This window comes from Anas platyrhynchos, chromosome 1 (genome assembly GCF_047663525.1).
Source record: "Anas platyrhynchos isolate ZD024472 breed Pekin duck chromosome 1, IASCAAS_PekinDuck_T2T, whole genome shotgun sequence".
Classification (NCBI taxonomy): Eukaryota; Metazoa; Chordata; class Aves; order Anseriformes; family Anatidae; genus Anas; species Anas platyrhynchos.
This window is the reverse complement of record NC_092587.1, coordinates 175227935-175250159: the sequence shown is the minus strand read 5'-3', so window position 1 is coordinate 175250159 and position 22225 is coordinate 175227935. Positions and strand designations below refer to the sequence as shown.

General features: G+C 46.6%; 1 protein-coding gene across 5 annotated transcripts in view; it reads left to right on the top strand.

Moving 5' to 3' along the window:
* Positions 1-22225, top strand: part of ELF1 (E74 like ETS transcription factor 1) — a 73975-nt gene that overhangs the window by 35701 nt on the left and 16049 nt on the right. For 4 of the 5 annotated variants that reach the window (XM_072032515.1, XM_027472439.3, XM_072032516.1 and 1 more), the window contains exons 2-5: positions 5180-5484; positions 12231-12405; positions 19633-19740; positions 20510-20671. In XM_072032515.1, the coding sequence (XP_071888616.1) occupies positions 5413-5484; positions 12231-12405; positions 19633-19740; positions 20510-20671 (517 nt within the window). In that variant the 5' untranslated portion in view covers positions 5180-5412. Of the gene's footprint in view, positions 1-2561; positions 2894-4294; positions 4723-5179; positions 5485-12230; positions 12406-19632; positions 19741-20509; positions 20672-22225 lie in introns of those variants that run through there. The other variant, XM_072032517.1, reaches the window with a different exon arrangement.

The following is a 22225-nucleotide window of genomic DNA, read 5'->3' as shown; positions in this document are numbered from 1 at the left end:
GAGAAAGCAGATCACCTCCTGCTTTGTGCAGGGAACCTCACCTGTGAATTCCTGTGCTCTAATCAGTGCGTGTCGGAGCGCTTTGTGTATTGTTCAGTAAAGTTAAGCCAGGATCCGTGTGACGAATAGATTAAAAAGCTGCAAATGCAGTTTGCAACAATGTGTTTTAGCGGATAAGTTCTAAAATCTGCTGTTTCTATCTCTGTGTTACCCGCGTGTCACAGTTAACCACAGTGCTCACTTGGTGAAGTGCAAGTGCTCTTCTAAATCCGGAGCCAGAATCTCCCAAAGACAATCGCTCATTTAACAACTTGCTAAGAAAGGAGCTGATGGTGAGGGTGAGTCGTGCTGTGCTGAGCGGGAGTTCTGGTAGACTTTTGGTTTGTTTTGCTTCGTTGTGTCTGGGAGTCTTGTCTGAAGGGTTAAAAAGTTGCTTAAGTAAAGATTTAGGTTGAACAAACGAGCAAATAACGCTCCTGGAGAAGGCGCAGGAGCCAAGCCCAGGGCAGCACCAGGTCCTTGTCGGGCAGCGGGAAGCCCGCAGTGGTGGCAGCGCCTTGTGCCGGCACCCTGCCCGCCACGTGCTCCGGCAGCAGGAGCTGCAGGCAGGCGAGGAATTAGTGTAATTAGATTATCTTGAGCCCAGAACGAACCATTTGGGGTTTGTGTGAGGGATGTTTTCCTGAGGTGGTGGGAGCTATTAAAGTGTGGAGTGAGTGCTTGCGGGCCGTGGCTCTTGGTTGAGGGGGCATAAATCTCCTGGCTTGTTCCTGCGGGCATTTCAGAGCCTCCTCTCTCAGAGCAGCCTGCCTGTTTCCTGCAGTCCAAGAAGGAAAAATGCCTCTCTGATGCAAACGTTTTACACGGTGGTTCAAGAGGGGTTAACCACCAAGGGCAGCAGGTAGAGGTCCGGGATCTGACCGTGCAGCGAGGTGCTGTACGCCTTGGCTCCCTGTAACCAGATAGCAGGGCAGGACGGGCGGGCGTAAGGAAGGAAAATAGGCAGCAATGTCAAAGAACTGGAAATTCAAGTCGAGCTGACTCCCAGCAGCCCGCTCCGGAGGGTTTGGGACTGGTGATACTGCTGACAGCTGACAGCAAGCAGAAATACTGCCTCTGTGTGCAGGCAGCTCCTCCAGAGGCACCGCCGAGGTAAGAGGATTTGCCTTGCGGAGCCTGGGCAGCTCTGCGGGGCGCAGCCACAACTGGACCCAGCACTGACATGAGCGAGATGCCCCACAGGGGCTTGGAAGTCCTCGGGGAAGGGGAGGCTTCAGTGAGTTCTGCCTGGGTTAGTTTGTGCCCCTCGTTCCTTGGTTTCAGTCAGTTCAATCACATTGAGATTTCTGAAACAGGTTCGGAAGGTTTCTCCAGTGCTCGAAACACACCAAGGTGAATCACACAGTGTTTTGGGTTTATTTAAATATTTTGTTCCTTGTGCCTGACTGTCCACATTGGAACAGTTAAAAAGAAAGAAACTGGGGAGGAAAAAAAAAAAAAAAAAGCCACAAAATGCCAAAAATCTCTGTTGGAAAAGTTACAACAGGGCTGGTCCTTGAGCCTGCTCCTCTGGCATCTTCTGCAGGACACTGAAGAAGCCCAGTGAGGGTTTCGGTGACAGATCTGCAGCTACCAGAGCTTGGCTGCAAAAGGCCATCTGCAATGAGAAACTTCTGACTTCCAGCTCATCTCTGCTGTCCTTTGGTCAGTTTTTCCCCCTTTAATATAGATACACATTCTGTGCACTTACTCACATTTCAGTTTTTCAAAAAAAAAAAAAAGTCTGCGGCTTGCTAAAAAAGGATTTTTTTAGTAAACTGAACTCTTTCCTCCAGGTGATCTGAAACCAACATTACGAATTTGCAGAGAAATTAATTTTCAGAGGCCGGCTGGCAACTTTACATCAGGGTTTGATACGGACTGGCAGCTGGTAATTTGTGAAGCTCGGCGCCCAGCCAAAGCAATTAGCTTCAGTTTCCCCCCATCTCTCCTCCTCCCACTGCCACCTCTTTATTCTCCTGCGTGCCTGCCTTAATCAAAGCAGCTCAACCTCTTGGGGTCAAGCAGCTCTTCCCTTCTACACCCCTCAGACAAGTTTTCCTCGTATCCTAGTGTAGCTGTCTTGGAGCTCAGCCCTTCGGCTGTCCCTGTACTGAGCCGCTTTCCCTTTTGACATCAGTGAGATTTCACTGGTCTGAAGCTCTCGTTACGGTCCCTTCAGGATCGTGCTCTTAATTCTCCTTTAAAGGTGCTATCAAGTGCTAGAAAATGCCCGAGAGTGCCTTGGAAAACATTCATTCGGTGTCACTGGACTCATTCTCTTGGTTTACGGGAATTTCTGATCCAGATTTGAGGTTTTATCATTTCACAATTTTTCTCTCATTTTACTAAGCTTTTGGCTTGTCACATCTGTAGGAAGAAGTTTGACTGCGTACACCTAGACTGATCCATTTTTCATGCTTTCCTCTGTTCAAACCCTATTCCTTCTCCTTAACTGCTTCTCATTTTATCACGTGGGAGATGCCAGCTCCTGATTTTTCTCCTTCTCTTTACCAGTAGTGATGAGTTGGCTCCAAAGGCAGCATCCAGGTGATCCCCGAGTGTTTTGGTCCCCAGCTCTGCGTTCCCGGGAGCTGCCCACGCGGGTTGTGCAGCAGCCAGAAGAGAAGCAGAGCTTTGCAGTGCACATGACACAGCCTTCAGCAGGCTCTCGGGTCCACATCACAGCATCACGCTCCTGCAAGCCTTCTTCGTAGCACAGGCACCTGATGTTTGGTAGGATAAGAGCCCTGACGTAGCCCCTTGCAGAGGATTTCTTAGAAAGACCGGCGCCCGGACCGGCGGCGGCCAGGAAGCGCGGTGCCGCAGCACGTTTGTGGCCAACATTTTGCAAGTGAGATTCGGTTATTTTCTTACCCGGAGGATGAGGAAAGGGGGAAGAGAAAAGGGTTTGGACCCCTGCATCCCCCTGGGGGATGATCTCGGAAGATCTGAGTGTCCCTCAGGTTGTGGCTTTCCTTCCTCCCTGCTAGCCTCACCGTGGTGTTTTCCTATTTCCTCGGGCTGTGTGAGCACTCGGAGGGTGCATGTGCTGGTTCCCAGTGAACACAGGGAACTTCTAAAACCTGTCTCCTGGTGGTCGTACCTCCAGTTTTCCTTGTGGGTTCCTACAGACAGCCTGCATCTCTATATGGGGTGTCCATCCTGGTTTTATGTAGGTGCTGTGAACTCTGGTTGACCTTAGAAAGTCACTGGGCTTCAAGCACTTGCACTCTCTGTTCGTACATGTGGGTTACAGGCATGTGACGGAGATGGTTTGTGCGCCCTTCCCAAATTCTGTTCACCCCAGGACAATTACCTTAACCCTTGTTTTGAAATAAGCCTCTGCTGGGAAGCTGGGGAGGTTTTCCTATTTGCCTGGTGGTCCTCTGGAATGAAAGCCCTCTGGTTATTGAGAGAGACTTCAGATCCTACTGAGAGGCCAAGTAATTGTAGGGGATTTACCCCAGATTTTGGGGTTGCATGTGATGCTTTCTCTGCCGCAGCCCTGCTGCTGTATGGAGAGCTGTTCAGGTCACCCTGCAAAGGGCTGGGGTTGAAGTCTTGGTTTCAGAAGGACTTTTTTTGCCTTTCTCCTCATGCCACTAGCCCTCATTAACACAAATACTCTCTGGTTAGGGTTGTGGCTACTTTAACAAACGCTTCAGCAGCTGATTAAAGCAAGCCTTGGAAGCTGGGCAAGTTGTCCTGCCCGCATGACTTTGGTTTTCCCGATTTCTTAGAAGGGCTGCATCCGGGGACTTCAGCGAGGCTCCCTGAACGCGCTGGCATCACGGTGTAGGAATTTGGGAACGCCACAGCCTATATGGGAAAACCAGCTGCTGCGGTTGCTAGAGCGAGGGAGTATGGGCCTGTGGCTCGGCCCTCCCTAATTAAACGGCCTGCCAGCAGGGGAGGAAGATGCCCTTCGTTTCTTGGGTTTCAGGCTGCTGCAAAAACAAGGTGAGGTGAACCTCCTGTGCGCGGGCGGCTGCGACATGCCGCAAACGGCCGCCTCGCTGCAGGGCTGAAGTCACCAGATGTGACTTCAGGCGAGGCCCAAGCCCGTCTCTCGAGGATGGGGACGTGCTGGAGCTCTGCCCCGTGTCCTCCTGCCGCAGCAGCCCTGCATCGAAGCCAGGGCCCTAACTGCAGGCATCGATGCTGTTCTTCCTTCGAGTTGGTAGGATCTTATTGACATTTTGGTCATCCTAGTTGTATAAAAGATGACGTTTAGCACTCGCTTTTATTTCAGAAGCAACACAGCGCATCTCCGCCCGGGCACGAGTTAAGCACGGTTACCTCCAGCGCCGATAAGGGAGTGAAACCGTGGGAGCTGTGAGCACGCGTCCCTCCAGCGTCCCTCCTGTTTGCCTTCCCTGCTTTGGGAGCCCTTTCTCTGCTCTTTGCTATTGTGCTGCGCCGTCTCTTTGCCTGCTCCGCTGTGCCGTGACGTGGTCAGTGCAGTTTCCTTCCGGCTGCTCGCAAGCCTGCGGCAGAGATAAGGCTGCGCTTGCAGGGCCTTTGGAAAAAGAAGCTGAAGATCTGCTTCGTGTACAGCTCAGCTCTCCGTGTCGTACGAGGGATTTAAGGGCTCTGTTGCACGCCAGGAATCGAGATGGAGAGCCCTTCACTCGCAGAGTGACAGCCCTGCAAAGCTGGAGCTGTGTGCAGGGCAGCAAGGTGACGCACTCGAGGTGTCCTGCAGCTGAGCGGGTCAGGCTGGGCTTTGTGGTTTGGCTTCGAGTGTACCTCAAAGACCAGAGTTATTAACGAATACAAAAGCTGCGTGCATGAACCGGGTGAAAAGAGGGAGTTTCTTTTTGGTAACCTTCATGATTTTGTCGTCTGGGTGCTAGGCTGGTACTTTTAATGTGAAGCGCTCTGGAACCGGTGTCTTACTTCCTGAAACGGTTTCCCTCTGCTTCCTGAACCAGTCCTGCTCTTCATGGGAACGAAAATTTGCATGTGGTGATTAGTAGCAGTAATACCCGTGGAGATACAAAGGTGTCTGCTTTGCTCCGAGCTAGAGAAAACCTTTCTAGTGAGCGAGGACCAGCCTTTTCTGTGGCTTCTGCTCTTTCAAGTAGCAATCATTTCTTAATTATAACTTTTTTTTTTCTTCTCTTTCTCTCCTCAGAGATAAAAGGCTGCCCACGTGGGAAAACCACCTCAGGAAAGGATTTCCCTTGGTTTGTTTCCCTTTGAGAAGAGGAGGACCCGGGAGCGCTGATGGTGAAGAAATACTAAAAGTGGCCCTTGGTTCGGTTCCTGCCTTTCTGCCCCGCTGGCCCGTGGTGCCGCTCCTCAGCCTCTGACATTTGGGGAACGTTTTTCTTCGTATGTGGAGCTGAGAGCTGGGAATGCGTTATTATGGCAGCAGTGGTACAGCAGAATGAGCTCGTGTTTGAATTCGCCAGCAACGTCATGGAGGACGAGCAGCAGGTACGGGGCCGCGGGAGAGATCCCGTTCGTTTGAGGGGAAACACGAGAAAAAAAAAATGCCACGTAAAACACCAGCAAGCCAACGCTGAGCTCATTCTTGTTGCGGCAGATCTCTGTGCAGTTTCCAAAGCTTCCTGTAACTTGCATGAGCCCAGCAGAAATGGGTTGAAATGTTGCAATTGCTGCAGTATCGCAGAGACCTCCTCTGAAAATGTTTTTCTCCTGTCACCGATGTGTGCCAATAGAATCCACTTGTGATGCGAAATTGCTAAAATTCTGATATTTGGCTGTTGCTTTTGCTTTTCCAGTGTGCTAGGCTAAAATCTGGAAAAAGTAAGTGTGATACCACAGGAGCCATAGATGTCACCTCTCTCCTTTATACAGATGGGTTCCTAAATCACATTGCTATTCAGAACTAAGCTTCAAACCAATTGAAAGGGGTTTCTTTCACGCTGAAGGGATAATAACTATTTCCTGAGACTTTCAGGTAGGTTTAGATGATCTGAACCACGTCCTACGGGTCCTGAGGGTTCAGCGAAGGATTCCTGCTGTAAAAGTCAGGCAGCTCTTCTGTAAGTGGTGGCTAATGGTAGGGTTTTGCATTTTTTAACAAAAAATTAGATTTCTCAGTGGTATGGAGTGACGTTTCATAGCCTTACAGAGATCATAGGACGTCTCAGTCTTACGGAGAGCCAGCTGAGAAGTGCTGTTGCAATCTGTCCCTCTTTTTGTGAATGTGAAAAGGATTTGTTCTCCTCTGCTTCAAAAATACTGTTGGCTTCAGAACCCTGTCCCTGGGTTTGCTCCGTGCCCTGATATTTGGCTGGTTTGGTGTCCCGTTGGTGCTGTCAGCGTCACAGGATCATTTCAATGAACTGAGCGTTGTCTCTCTGAAGTGCTAACTCAGTTTTGGGTGGAACTGGTAATGTAACTTCCTTCCCTGTATTTTTCCAGAGCTTGGGGATTTAGATATGGGAATTGCACAAACATAGTGGAAAACGAGCTGGATTTATTACCTCTGCTTTTTGTTTGTTGCCGGTTTTTCTTTACAAGGCAACAGGAGAGGGGAGAATCGAGAAGTGGAGGGCTTCTTCACTCTGATTTCTGGAAAGAGCAGTGCAAGCACACGTGGCTTCGTTCATTTTAGCTGTGCATTGTGTATCTTTCAGTTTCTTTAGATATTCACCTGAAAAAATTAAAAAAAAAAACACCCAAAAAGACACCCAAAGGCCATAACAGAACATCCCTCGCTGCAAGCACTCAGATGCGAGCTGTGTTTAAATCAGCAGGTTGCCGTAGGTCAGCTTGCAAAGATTCGGCTGCGTGAGGGCAGGTATTAAACATCGGGGCTGGAAAAGGAGCCTGCAGCAGGGAAGGAGCTGGGGAGCTGCAGCAAGGTTTAACTCAGGGAAAGATACGTAAAAGGACGTGAACATGAAAAGGTTTGACCTGCTTCTTGCACCTGGGAGCTGTCAGTACGGGCACTGCTGAAGGTTTCAGCTCTGGACAGATAGATCGCATTTAGGGATGCATACCCCAACGTGGGTACTTAGGAATTAAAGCTCTGGAAGTGCTCTGTGTTGATCAAAAGCATTTTTTTGAGCTTCATCGGGATGCAGAATGTGCCATCGTCATACTTACGTGTCCATTAACTCATCTTTGGGTTGTTGGAGTTGAAAGAACCGTGGTGCTTTCTTCCTCGGCGAAGCTGTTCCTGGAGCCCTGTTGTGCCAAGAGCTGTCAGGACACGGAACAGCTGTGGGGAGAGCTTCGGGGTCTAGATGGCAGCTACACGCAGTGCTTCGGGGAAGTCATAAATTCGTGGCCATCTATTTATTTTTGTAAAGCCTTGGTTAAACAGCCATAAATTAGGAACAGACCATTTGCAAATGTAAGCAGTCAGCCGCCGGCAGATGCCAGTGGGAGGGACTTGGTTGCATGGCCCCACGTGAACAGGAAAGGCTCTCTTTTGTCAGCTCCATCCCTTTCAATTTAGAAAATATTTATTTATTTTTTTCTCTTGGAGGCCTAATTCATAGCATTGTGCTTATACGGTGGTGGGAAAGAAGTTGGGTGAAAATGTCTTCATAATTTTGAGGAGGGAACAAGTGACTTATCCTAATGCTCCCGATAAGCTGACTGGCTGCTGCTACGTGTCAAAGATCATGTTTAAACAGAGGTTTTGTGGATTTTTGTTTTGTTTTAAGAGAGACCACACATGTAAAACTGTGCAGGAGCTCCTCCAGGATTTGGCTGCGTCAGGAACTGGCCTGGAACTGCTTTGCTCCCCTTCTGCAGCTTCTTCCCTCAGTGCCTTTTCATTTAGCCCTTCGTTATCTCCCAGCTACTGTGATACTTGATCAGGACGGTCTTGATTTAAAAAGCTGAATTCAAGCAACCACAGAGGCTGGATCCACGCTAGTAAGTTGTAAACGATGCCAGGGATGCACCACATCACCTCATCCCTTAATTTTTAGCCTTGTCCCCAGCACGACTGCTCTGTACTATCTAGCACTCTTCCACATGGCTCTGAAAGCTGCTCCTTAGGTTGGGCAGAGACTTCTGCACCATCTTCTCCTGCCTTGGTTTACTCTTCCACATCATCCAGTGTTCTGGAATATAAATCCGTGCTGAGGTTGCCTCCCCGAGAAGGCAAGCAGCATTTATCTGCTTCCAAACCCCCGCTGCCAAGCTTGGTAATGTCTCGGAGCCTGGCCGTGGGGACGCCCAGACAGTCAAGAGGCTGCTTCAGGGAGAGAAAACCGAAGGCCATTTTCTAGTCACCAAGATCACTTTGCCTGCTTTCGATTACCGGGGGGATTTTTGTTGCTTTATTTCCAAATAAATGGCCAACTACATCTCAAGGCTGAATTCTGTTGCTGTTTTGGCAAAGCCAGTTTCTTCACCGATGTTTCTTTTTTTTTTCTCCCAATGTAGCTTTTCCCCGTTGCGTGTTTTTCTTAGCACTGATCACTCCCTTTTATAAAATGTCATCCAAACCAGTTAGCTGCTCGTCACTGTGTTCCTGGGACAGCACATTTTCTGGAAGAGATCTGGATTGTCCCTTGGATGGATCTGAATTGTCATATAAGCAGACGCTACTTCCAGAGCAGAAGAAATCCCCTTCCTTTCCATTTGCACAACCAGTCTGGTATTTTGCGAAAATTTTTGAGAGGAAGAAAAAGAAATCTCTCAAGAATGTCAAACACTGAAGATAAAGAAGAATTTGAGAGCGTGAAGGAAGGTTGCTGCCATTAGCGTTCTCCCGAGGAGGGTAGGGTTCAGTTTTTCCCATCATGGAGAAGTGGCTTTTGAAACTAAATAAGCTGTTTTGTTACTGAAGTCATAGAGTCACAGAATGATTGGGTTGGAAGGGACCTTAGAGATCATCTCAATTCCAACCCCTGCCATGGGCAGGGACACCTCCCACCAGCCCAGGTTGCCCAAAGCCCCATCCAGCCTGGCCTTGAGCACCTCCAGGGATGGGGAATCCACAGCTGCTCTGGGCAGCCTGTGCCAGGGCCTCACCACCCTCTCAGTGAAGAATTTCCTCCTAACATCTAACCCAAATCTCCCTTCTTGTAGTTTAAAACCATCTCCTCTTGTCCTGCCGTTATCTGCTTGAGCAAAGAGTTGCTCTCCATCTTTCTTCTAAGCCCCCTGTAAGTACTGAAAAGCTGCAATGAAACCATAACCAATTGCAAATCTTGTACAAAATCGTAGTTTTTGCAAAAATGTATTTCACATTAGATTTATTTGCAGTTGCATTTGTACTTTTCTTCCTGAATGTGTTTTTTATATCTGTTCCAGCCTTTTCACAACACTGGCAAGACAGAAAACCCATACTTTGTACGGCAGTAATGAATGAATGGGAAGCAGGTGTAATAATGGTATAAAAAATAAAATAAAAGGCCAGAAGGAGTGATATTTACTCTGACTCCAGTTTAAAGCTGTTATTAATTTAAAGAAAATCCCATTTAATGTGTCTTAGCATGAACCAATGCTCTTCTGCATGACTCTCCAAGTGGCTTCACTCTTCATCTTTCATCTTCTGGCCGAGCAGTGTGTCAGCAGGCTCCTCCAGTTGTCCAGCTCCAGATTCACACAACCACGTGTTGCCCTGGGAGGGACAGACACAGCCCCCAGGCACCCCCCTGGTGTAGACAGGCACAGTTTACCCTTACAGAATAGATCACATTTGGTCGTTAGTTTTCACAACAGCCTGACTGGTAGGGTGGAATAAAAATAGGGCTTTGAGAACCTCGGATAAAAATGTCTAAGGCTCTGTTGGGTTTATTTGTGTTTCCCTCAGCATTCGGCAAAAGGGGTTTTATGAATGAAGAGTAACTTTGGGGTATTTTTGTCTCTCAGAAACAAAGTTAGTGAGGTGAGCTGCAGTCGTTAGAGAAGGGCAGTGCTGAGCCAGTCGTTTTTCATCCAGGATGAAGCTCACTTCTAAGATGTTGCAGATAGATGCCTACAGGATGGATGTCTACATCAGGAATAGACACCCCAACACCTCTCTCCCTTTAGAGTCTGTGGAGAGTACCGGGTGTTTTTAGGGGATGATCCTACTGTAGCACAGGAGCCTACAACTGGACAAGAAAACGTGTTCTAAAAATACCTATTTCTCCCTGTTGACTGTGAAGGAAACCTGGGGTTATTAGCTTAAGCCAGTAACCATCCCTGGAGGTCTTTAAAAGACGTTTAGATGTAGAGCTCAGTGATATGGTTTAGTGGAGGACTGGTTAGTGTTAGGTCAGAGGTTGGGCTCAGTGATCTTGAGGTCTCTTCCAACCTAGACGATTCTGTGGCTCTGAGTGCCTGAACCACAGGTGTTTGAAGTTAGGTGAGGTGAACTTCACCCCTAGTGTCTATGAGCTCAAGTAGGATGAGAATACTAAATACTAAATACTTCATATTTGTGTTTCCCCAACCTAAAATCCATCGTTTTACCTGCTCAGTAGGCCAATGAACAGATGCTTGCAAAATGCCCTCTTTTTCCTGCCTGCAGGTGACAGGAGCCTGAGTGTAGTACGTAAACTCTTCTTAATTTTTTAATGTGGTTATGTAGATGTGTGTACAGTATATGTGGTTTCCACCACAAAACGTATAAACTGTGGTGTATTTCTGAAATTGGGGTGCTCAAGCTATTTTTGTAGCATAAATTTTATCTTAGTGGTGAGGCTGTGATGGGCTATTGTCCTCCTAGTTCATGGAGCTGTTGAAAACAAAACCTTTCTAACGCATACAGTATTTTATTTTTCTTCTCTCTTCATAGTGCTTTATCTTTTTTTACCCATTTTGCTTTCACATAACCAAATCTACGAGTCTGGTGTGCCTTTAACTGCTCTGCCTTTTGCTGCTTTTATTGCTCTCCCCCCACGTTACGCTCTTTGAAGCTTATGTTCCGTGGAGTTTGGCAGGTTAGCTGTGGATTTTTGTTTTCCTTTGTTTTTTGTTGATTTTGTGGTGTGTTTTATTTATTTATTTAGTTTAGTTTAGTTTAGCAGAGTGTTTATGATAGAAACCCACAGAAATATTAATTTTGTGTCTGAATTCTTCCTTTTTCTTCCTGACCCTGCCTCCCATTGCCGTTGTCTACATGGAGCCAGTAGCTCTAGGAGCATTTTCCACCGCTGGTGGCCTGAGTAGTGGTGAGATTGTGAGACGGGAGCAATGCCTAAGTGAACTCACAACCAAACATTGATGTTTTTTTCTTGTGTAGTTAAATAAAATCTGCTTGATCTGTGTGTATCTTTGTTCTTCTCTGGAGAGCGAGACCAAACACATACACACCGGTTTTCTCACAGCAGCACATTGAACAACTTTATTATTTTTTTAAGCTTGCCACATTCATAAAGCAGTTTGTGTTTGTAGTGAGAGAGCTTTCGAGTTGCACCAGGCTTCCTTTGAGCCCGCTGTGCTATCAGCAGCTCTGACTTTCTTCCTGCAAATGACATTTTGAAAGAGGCACTTTGGAAAATACTGGCTCTGCAGTAGATGGTATTTTCTGAAAACCTCTTCCTGTTGAATGGTTGTCTTGTCAGAGAACGTGCATCTTATTATTGCTGGCCAGCTTGACTTCTGCCTTTCCAGCCACCCCTTTTCTTCTGTATCTTATGGAAAATAATTGTTGAGAGAAGGAGAACGACTGAAAGCGGTCTTGGGAAGGAAAGAGGGGGAGCAAGTGAAGGAGGCCCTAAGAATTAGAGAGGGAAAGTAGTATGGGACATGCGTCAAGCACTCCCTGTTGCTCTGGGACTAAGTGTCCCCTGATTGTGATCTCCAGTGAGTGTCTCGTGGGAGACCTGATGCCCATGAGACCTTCCTGTGGGCCTTGCAGCCTCCCCACCCCTCCGCCTCCAGCTTGGCAGGAAGAGCAAGTGGTGCTTGCTGCGAGTTGCTTGCCTGCTGTCGTTGCCAGCACAGTTTGGCATTTACTGCGCCGCTCCTCTCCTCCGTCACGTCAGCTTCTAAGCTGGAAAATGCAGCTGTGGGAGTCTCGTATTAACCTGCTGGAATAAAGTCAGGATTTAGACACTACATTCTCTGGCCCATGACAGGACACTGCTGCTGTTTTATTTGGTGTGCTAAAAATAATCCAATTCTTCAAACCATCTAACATCGAGGTGATGTAGAAATATTCAGGTCTGCTGAAATACTCATCAGCAAGTGCTTAGGTCGGGCACGGTCTAACTACCATTACTCTAATTTTCCTTTCATTATTTTTTTTTCCCCTGCAGCTCGGGGATCCATCCATTTTCCCTGCTGTCATCGTGGAACACGTCCCCAGCGCTGAGCTCCTGCACAACTACTCCGGCTTAACCTGCGTGGACGAACCCAGTGACATGATCACTGAGAGCTCTCTGGACGTCGCAGAGGAGCAAATCATAGAAGACGACGATATCACCCTCACAGGTTTGCAGTAAAAACACTTCTCTGCCGTGCTCTTTCGTCAGGATGGCTGTGGCAGTGACAAAAAGCAATAAGGAACAAGTTATAATGGCGTTGGATGCTGTTAATTCTGTACAAGACAGAGAAAATGGCATTAACACCATTACCAGGTGGCTTGCAATCCCAGCTGTACAGCTGGTACGGTGGAGTTTCATTTATCAATAGAGATGAAGACAGAGTCCTGCTCAGAGTGCCAGAAAGAGTTTTCGTTGCTCTTAATGGGATATTTGTGCTGATATTTTTGCAGTTGTTTAATGCTTGGTACATTTGGCAGTTGTTTAATGCTAAGTAAACATACGTACCAAAAAGCAATAATAAAGCAATAATGTACAGCATCTATAGAGGTATTGCTTTTCGCTTCCTGAGGGTATACAAGCAGCCAGCAATAAAATGTACCTGTAAGCATGGTCTTGGAGGTCTTTTCCAACCTTTACGATTTGAAGTGCACTCAGCACAATATTCACTTTGGATTTCTGATGACGATTCATGTCTAAAATACAAATGTTCTGCATGAAGTCTCTTAGGAAAGGTAGCCCCAAAGAGACAACAATTCTCATGGAAAGCTCGAAGATAAGTCAAATTTAAAAACCAAACACAACAACAGAGAGACCTCACAGCAAACAAAAATTTGCTGAAATTACACGTTTGAAGCATTTTTGTAAAGTCTGAGAGGTGGGGTAGATGCTTACAGCACTGAGATTTGTCTCAGTGTCATCTTTCAGCAGCGAGGTTCCCCACCTGACCTGTCTCCAGCTTGCTGCTTGCAGTCATGCTTTTGACGTTACTTCCCAGGGCATGCTCTGATACAATCTTTTACCACCAAAAGCAAAACAAAAACTCACCAAAACTTGACATGAGGTACAGTTCACAGAGCAGGCTGACATGAGCCGTTCCCAGTAAATCTGATAATATCCCCCCCTTTTTTTTAAGCCGTGAATTATCTGTGAACAGACTGTGACTGTGCAAATGAGTTAGCTGATTATTCGAGAAGGTTTTTACATGCTTAAACATTATTTCACGTGGAGACCTCTTGCCAACCATTCACATTAATTATTCACACTCGAACTGGCATTTCCTCCGTGTGTTACTGCAGCGCCACTTCACGCGGCTGTGTGAACGGTTCATGGGTGCTGGATGTCGTGGTTTTTGTGAGTCCGTATCCACTACAATGCCTGGTGTGTGAATTCACATTTGCATGAGCAATTGCGAAACGCCACTTTTGTGACTCCTCTCGTTAACATACTTTGCTGCTAACATAAATGATCACATGAGGAGGGTTTGCAGATTGCTGCCAGAGACTGCAAATCTGTAATCCTTGTAACTGGTGGTGTCCAAGGGATACTTCGGAGGCGGACAAGCGCTGTATTGTTAACATCATCCCACTGTGGTTCAAGCAGTCTGGTTGTCTTTAAAGGCCGAGTCCTTAGAAGACCAGAGCTGTGACTTTGGAGAGATTATTGTAGTGACCGGCTGAAAGCTCCCAGGGGAAAGTGGCTCAGCGCTGGGTTTCTATCAGGGAGCCATCCTGCCAGCCTCAAGCACAGTTACGGGGCCAGGACTCCCCATGGGAGTGGGGAGAGGGCGTAGAGAAGGAGCAAGGAGCCCTCCATCACCTCCCTGCACCACCTTTGGGCTGTGGGTGCACAGACCAAACTGTCAGTCCACGTGCAAACACATTTTGCAGTGGCTTGCTTGTGGGATGGGGCTAATCATAACTAAAATTTCCCACCTCCTCTGTTTTCTCGCTTCCTTTTTTCCCCTCTTTGAAGCTCCCGTCTTGATGTTAATGGTATGTTTGCTCCCAGCAGTGAAATGCATTGTTTTGCTCTTTGAAGTCTGTACAAATCTTTTCAGTCACTTTCACATTATGCCATCGAGAGAGAATCAGACCTTGTAAAGACTGCGCTAATTCCAGTTTAAAATATTCACAAGGCTGAAGTTCCCAGCAAAATGAAACCGAAAATGCCATCATTTATGACTAAACAGTACTCAGAAATGCTTAATATTCATGATTCTTTTTTGAAGCTACAAGTTTTTCAGTACTGTGTCTGTCATACCTTAAGCTTCTCTTTTCCCCTAAACTACCAGAAATTAGAGGTAGGTCTGCTTTTAGTGCTGGATCTGCAGAAATGCAGAGTCTGGTAGGCTTTTCTGTCTATAGGATATAGTGTAAGCCATTCAAAACCACAGCTATTACACACCCATGATGACTTATCTGTAGCATAAATTATGACCTGCAGAACACGACAGCTGTAAGAACAGCATGTTTTACTTGCAACCCTGCAGGAAGGTGGCCAACAACCAGCTTATCTTAGAAGAAACTTAGAAGTTTTATCACTGAAGAGAATATTGATTTTTTTTATCACCCTGAAAAACATGGGATAAAGTTTCCTGTATCATAAATTTCAGGCCACCTTGTCAGATGGTATGATTTGCTACACTTTATTTACCTTATTAATGTAACTAATTAGGGTTTTAGATTCATAGGAAGGAGGAACTAATTGGATTATGCAACTTCCTGAAGTATTTTTTTTTTCTATATCATATATTTAATATGAAAAAAAATTAATATAAAAAAATAATATATATATATATAAATAGTTAATGAAACTCTCTGCCATTTTTTGGTTCACCTGTGCTGGCTTTGTTAGGGTGGGATCAGTGAGGGGTCCTTGCTGACAAGGTTTGGATATGTGAGGGGCAGAAAATTTGCACCATGCCCTAGTCTGAGTCCCGAGCACAGAAATAGGGCTTCTCTTGGAAGAGGAATGAAGCTCAACAACCAACTCTGAAGTTCTTGTATGGTCTTTCCAAGGTAGGTAGGATTTGGCTTGTCCATGGGGTGAACCTCTTGCACTGATGGCATGAGGCAAAGTGCTCAATAAGAGAACTAAGGGGAAGAGTTGCCAGGTGCTGTTACCCAGCACAACCCCAGCGTGCTCAGTAATCATTTATAATGCTGCAAAGAAATCCAAAGGACTATTTGGTTGGAAGCAGGATTTCACAGCCTTAATCCGTGAGGATTTTTAGTTGACAACATGCCAGTTGTAAAATAAAAAAAAAAGGCTACGGTCTCAGTTACTTTGCAGAGAAGTTATTCAGCGCTGCTGATACCATCTGGTTAAAAACGAGGAGTGTTTTTCCAGATAGCTCCCCAATGAGATGATTTTGCTTGTAAATTTTAAAGCCTTGTTTAAGAAAGAAAACAAAGTGTGATGGATAGGCCTCCTGAAATACATACGTTTTTAAAGCAGCACTCAGTTTTCCAGCTCCGGTTAACAATCACACGGAACTTACATTAAAAAGCAATCACTTAAATTTTACAGCCAGTCAGTCTGAAAAAAAGAGGTCTCAGGCTGTGTGTGATGGATCTCTCCCTCCTTGGAGCAGGTTTAGATCCCTTCCAACGTTACTCTGAGATTCTGTGGTCCCCTTTTTTTTTTTCTAGTAAAATCAGCGCTACCTTTAAATACAGCTGTGAGTAGCACAGCCCTTATCTAGCCCGGACAAGGGCTCGCTTTGCTCTTTGGAGATGATGGCCAGGAGAAGTATGAGTGAGGTGGGATCACTGGAAGTGGTGGGATGGGATTACTGAGCCTTTTGGACAAGGCAGGGGCCACCACGTTAGGATCCTGCTCATGTAGAGAGGTGTTAAAGCTTTCAGGCAGGGCAGCAGACAGCAGGAATTTGGGCTGAGGGAGGGAACTTCCAGCTGGGTATCTCCTTTCTTTCCCCAGCAGGTGAGAAGAGCAGAAAGCCGTGTTTGGGCAGGCCTCGTGCTGGCTGTGGGCTCTGATTCATCGCAAACGCGCGTTTGCAGTAATTGGGTTGTAATTGGCATACAGGTACACAGGCTTAAATTTGTGGCTTGCTCAGATAAACAAGGGCTTGAGTACCCTGGGAAAAAAAAAAAAAGTTACTTCTGGGTGTGGTTTTGTTTTCTTTAGCTTTTTTCTTTTTTTTTTTTGGAAGTTTTTACCTATTTAAGATAGCATTTGACACGCCATGCTTCTCTGAAACAAAAAACACACGCTGTTTTGCCAACCGTGACTTCACCAAAGTGGGACAAAGAAGCTATTTAACCCCATTTCTTCTTAAATCTGTGACTGCATTGTAATTTCACGTGATTGAAATATGTATTGGCAACCTTAAGGGGGAAGACTACAATAACAGACAGCAGCCTGCCCTGCTAGCCGAGCTGGTTATCTCTGAGGACCGTCTGGAGTGATGCTGCTCGTAGGACAGAGAGCTTGTGCTTGACCTGCTCTGTGTGGCACGCCACAACTTGTTTGGTTTAGCTCTCAAGTGCTTCTAATCCAAAATTATTTCCAGCCATTTTATGGGACTAAATTGCCTCACTGCGAGATCAAAAAAAGTGCGAAGCCCAGCTTGTGTTCAGTGAGAGGAGTTTGGATCGTGAACCAGGGGCAGAGACAGGAGGCACAACCACATCCCTGTTTTTTCAGCAGTGGAGGATGATTAATTTGGCCCAAACCATCCTGTGAAGTCATCTTCTAAGAAGAGACTGAATGGGTGTTAGCAAGGGGATTAACGTGGTTAAGAAACTTATTTTTGGCATTCTGTGTCTGTGGATAGACAGATACCATTAGCTGTTGCTCCTTACGCTTACTGTGAGCATCAAATTATATTAAGCTTGTTGATAATACAGTAATTAAAAGTTCCTTTCAGCACTCTCAACTGTGGCTGGGCTACGTCTCGCCACGGCGCCGTGAAGCAGGGAAGCTCTGCCTGGCCTCAGAGTAAAGGATGGGCTCTGCTCGGCCGCCTCGGCACGTGAAAGCAGGCGTGAAGGTTTGCTCCTTGTCCCCGGGGCCAGAACAAGCAGCCTCTCTTCCCTCCTGCCCTTCCACCACGCCGGGACTGGGGCGCAGCGACGTGTGGCCGTCGCCCTGCGTGGGCCGAGCTGGCTGGCGGCAGGGTGACTGCAGCTGGGACAGGGCGCGGGGCATGAAGGCGCCAAGGGAAGCAATTAGCTCTTCGCTGTCGGCTGTAAAAAGCTGGCTGGTCCTGTCCTGGCCAGAGTCCGCTCAAACTCAGCTCTGGTGAGGCCGCACCTCGAGTGCTGTGCTCGGCTTTGGGCCCCTCAGTACCAGAAGGACATCGAGGGCCTGGAGCGTTTCTAGAGCAGGGCTACGAAGCTGGTGAAGGGCCTGGAGCACAAGGCCTGTGAGGAGTGGCTGAGGGAGCTGGGAGTGTTTGGGCTGGGGAAGAGGAGGCTCAGGGGAGACCTCATTGCTCTCTGCAACTACACAGAAGGAAGGTGTGGGGGGCCGGGGCTTGGTCTCTTCTCACAGATAACTGGTGGTAGGGCTAGAGGGAATGGCCTCAAGTTGTGCCAGAGGAGGTTCAGATTGGCCATGAGGAGCCATTTCTCCTCAGAAAGAGCAGTCAGGCACTGGGACGGGTTGCCCAGGGAGGTGGTGGAGTCACTGTCCCTGGGGGTGTTCAAGGAGAGGCTGGACGTGGTGCTTAGGGATGTGGTTTGGTGGGTGACACTGGTAGTCGGGGGATGGTTGGACCAGATGACCTTGGAGGTCTCTTCCAACCTGTGTGATTCTGTGATTCTGACAACACGAGGCTGCTGGAAGCTGGCAGGGCCAAAGAAAATTCCAGAACAGAACCAGAAGCGGTTACAGCAGCACCGACAGGCCAAGCGTGAGCCTGCCTACAACCTGGCATGGGCTTCGCTTGCGTCCAGTGTCCTCCCCAGCTGCCGGGCAGTGCCTGGGGGAGCTGTCAGGCTCTGGCAGCCAGCCTGGGCCAGAGATGCTCTGCGGCTTTGCTCCTGACCCCGCAGGCTGCATGACAGAAGTGCCACCGGTTCGCTGCCCTGCCTCACTTCGTGCACTTCAGTCCGTGCTCATTGCCTCCCCTTCTCTCATTTCACAATGGGAACCTCCCCAGTTCCACGTTTCTCATAAGGCACCAGCTAGCAGCGCGGGGCCTGGACTTGCTTGAATTTCTGTGCGAGGCACTGGGTGGAGCAGGTGCCGTAGAGCTGGCAGGGAAGCCAGGCACAGTGACTGCAGGCCAGAGGTGCCCAACACCCACCTCGCCTTCACTGTGCATGGGTGTGAGCTTCTGATGCTTGCAGTGTGGTGGTACCAAGGTCGAGAAAAAAAATCTGGGAGGTAAGGAGGCTTCTGTAAATCACAGCAGGGTGGAGGAGGTAGGGCTGATGCGTCTGAGTGTCTGCATTTATCTTCGTCCTTTCCTGGTGATACAGTTGCTGAAGATGTGAGCATTTGGAGTGAAATTGTCTTTCTTGTTTTTTTATTACTATGGGATTGATTATTGCTGGTGGGCTGGGTGCTTTGTTTTTGCTGTGATTAAAAATAGTGTAGCAGTTCTACTTCCTGTAATAAACCTATTAGTTTTATGAAGAAGAAATGTTCTTTCTGAGGTCAGTGTGTTTTATGGTACGTTTTTGTTTGCTTTATCAGTCAGTCAGTCTTGTTTTTTCTTTTTTTTTTTTTTTTTTTTTTTGTGCATGTGTGACTACCCCACCCAAAATTCCTCAAAGTTAAACACAAGAGAGGGTTTGAAGCTGACTCACTGCAGGGCTAAGAAAGTAACTAAGGTTCATTTGATCCTAGGGAGGGGAATATTAGCACAGCCCTTTGTAGCACTTTGATAAATGCAAGCGAAATACCTAACATAGGCCAAAATTCATGGCACAGGATAAGGAAGGCTGGCCTGTGCGTTTCCACCAACAAAACGATTTCTAAAAGAATGTGTTAAACTGTTCTCAAGGTTTATGCTACTTGATAGTGGAATTAACATTTACCTTTTTTTTTGCCATGCTACAATTATTTTGAAAAAAGAATAATCCTCTGACCACCATAAGAAGAAAGCAGCAGGTTTTTTAAGGATCCTGTTGAGAATATCATTTGTGGTAGCATTTTTCAGGTCTTACAGGCATCGTGTTCTGCTGCATGTACTTGATCAGCAAGTGGAAGGGTTAGAAAGACAGGGCAGAAATGAAAGGTTGTTTATCTAATACATATAATTGTAAAAGTATAATGCAGTAAAGGAATGAAATGATTGCATTGCACATTTTCTCCCTAGAAAACCCATTACTGCTCATTTTAGATAAATAAATATCACTCTGAACCTTTAAGTCCAGTTTGTAGCTTGGTTACAATTAATATTATATTCTCTTGCTTTCAGTTGAAACATCTTGTCATAATGGGGATGAAACGATTGAAACAATTGAGGCTGCCGAAGCACTTCTCAATATGGACTCCCCTGGTCCGATGCTGGATGAAAAAAGGATAAGTAAGTTTTGTATGAAAGCAAAGTAGTCTCTGTTTGCCTTGTTTGCCTGTTTGAAACAAGGAGGAAGTCAGTATTTTGTGGTTGCATGGAATGGGTAGGGATATTTTGCTTCCAGACTTTACACATGTAGTTTAGATAAGAGAAATCCTGTGTTGTAGGCACTGAAGCCTACAGCTTCAAAGCCACTGCTTTGAGAACATGTTGAGGCCACAGCTGAACATTGATGGGTGAGGAAGAATCAAAGATCAGAGGGAAGGTGTGAACAAAGTGAGGTTGTTTAGACTGCTCTGTTTGGTTTGGCTGATAGAGGATGAATCTGTTTATGTTTGCCCAGAGAAGCTGCGACTGCCCCATCCCTGGAGGTGCTCAAGGCCAGGCTGGATGGGGCTTTGGGCAACCTGGGCTGGTGGGAGGTGTCCCTGCCATGGCAGGGGGGTTGGACTAGGTGATATTTCAGGTCCCTTCCAATCCAAACCATTCTGTGATTCCTTGTTGGTTAGATAGAAGAATATATACTTACATGTTTAGATTGCATTACTTATGAATAAATATGTGTCAGCACGTTGTAATAGTGCTTTTTAGAGGAGCAGGTTATGTCATTAAACTGTTCTGTTTTAATACAGATTATGGGCAATTATGGGTGGATATATTCAATTATGAACTGCTCTCCTCTCCCATGGAGGCAATAAGTGTCATAGTTTTATTTCATTCTACGTTTAAAAGTCTTTGTGGCTGTGTGAAAATCTTCCTGTTGTCCCTTTCCTTTAAGCAACTATGTTTGGTGCAACAGAAGATGAAGACATGGTAGCTCCTATTACACACGTGTCAGTCACACTTGATGGGATCCCCGAGGTGGTGGAAGTTCAAGCCCCAGACCCTTACGCTGAGTCACCAGAGACTCCCGAATATGAACAACCAAAGAAGAAAAAAGGTAAGATGCTACTGCAGAGCAGTGGTGTGGAGTAGAGAGCAGTCAATGGCATGCTTATCTCCTCTCGTGAGTCTTTCGAACCATGCTGGATGTCACATCAGAATAACTCAGTGTCCCCAGCTGGAAATACAGAGAAAGTATTTTCTTACTGGGACTCCAAGCACAAACACTGATGCTTAGATGCTGATGATGTTGGAGAGGTAGCAATGATTGCTTATCTGACAGGAAGCGTGGATCTCTGCTCGCTCCTATTTACAGGTTCTTCTTCAGAGGAAAATTGCATTACAAGCTATTGCCACGAGTGCTGAAGTATTTTAATTAGCTCTTGTTTTGCTTCTACTGAAAATGCCTGATCTGTGCATAATATGGGATCAGATTGAGGGCTTTTTTTTAACCTCTCTTCAATATAAACTGTGCTTTTTTGTTTGTTTTTTTTTTTTCTTCTTTCTAAATAGCTGCACGCTATAGTAAGTGCCAGTCCCGTTTGCAGTAGGGGGTAGTTATCTGTGAAAGACACCCTACAGGCCTCTGGAAATGCTGCGGGAGCTTCCTGAGCCCCGTGTGTGTCACAAGGCCTGGTAGGGATGGGTGTGGGTCAGGACCTCTCTGATTCCCGTCAGAAAGCTGAACTGAAACTGCTGTGGAAGGGAGCTTTACCAGCAGCTGCTTGACAGGGCTGCTGGGGAAACTACCATGAGATAACCGACTGTAAGAGGACTTTAACTGTTTGTTTTTTCTTTTCTTCTTCTTAATGTTGGCTGCTGTGTCGGTCAAAACAAAGAGCCTCTGTCTGCCAGACTTTTAACCTCTTTGGCTTGACACTTTCATACCCTCTTTCTTGTTGTGCTTCTGCTTACTCCCACTCCTTCCTCCTTGCTAGCTGTAGGTTAAAAAGTCAGTTGCTCCACATTGAGTGTTTTGTGTTGTGTTTTTTTTTAATCATTATATCGGGTAGAAGAAATGCTAGAAAAGATACTTCAGCTTGGAGTTTCATTAACTGCCAGTTTTCAATGAAACTGGGACTCCTGTAGATAGATGTTTTGATCTGAGTGATGCTCAAGTGTTACATCAAAACGTGCAGGGATTAATAAGGCATTGGCCAACAGCAGTTGCTGCAAAATGTTACTTAGTTTGCAGTGCATTTCTAATGACATGCAGGTTTTATTAGTTTTGTTCTTCAGACGTGCAGTATGTTTCCCTTCCTTTGCTCAATTTCGTGGCAGAGCAAAGGATTGCAGACATGTTGCCATCTGCATGCCAGCCACGATCTACTTATGGACTTAAGGCATATGTACAACAGCTAAAGTTGTAGGGCTGCACTGTGTAGAGCACTGCTAGCTAACTGAGGTGGAATGGCACTGCCAAGTAGAGCTTCTCCAAGATCATCTTCTCCAGAAGTGACGGGGTGTTTTTACCTGTTTTCCTTGTGAGCCATTCTGCTGCAGCATGTGTGCTGTATCCACCCATCAGCTCCACTCCAGCCCCGTGCTCAGCAGGATGGTTGTGCTCGTGAATGTGTGAGCACAGAGCTGCTGAGCTACAGAGCAAAAGGGC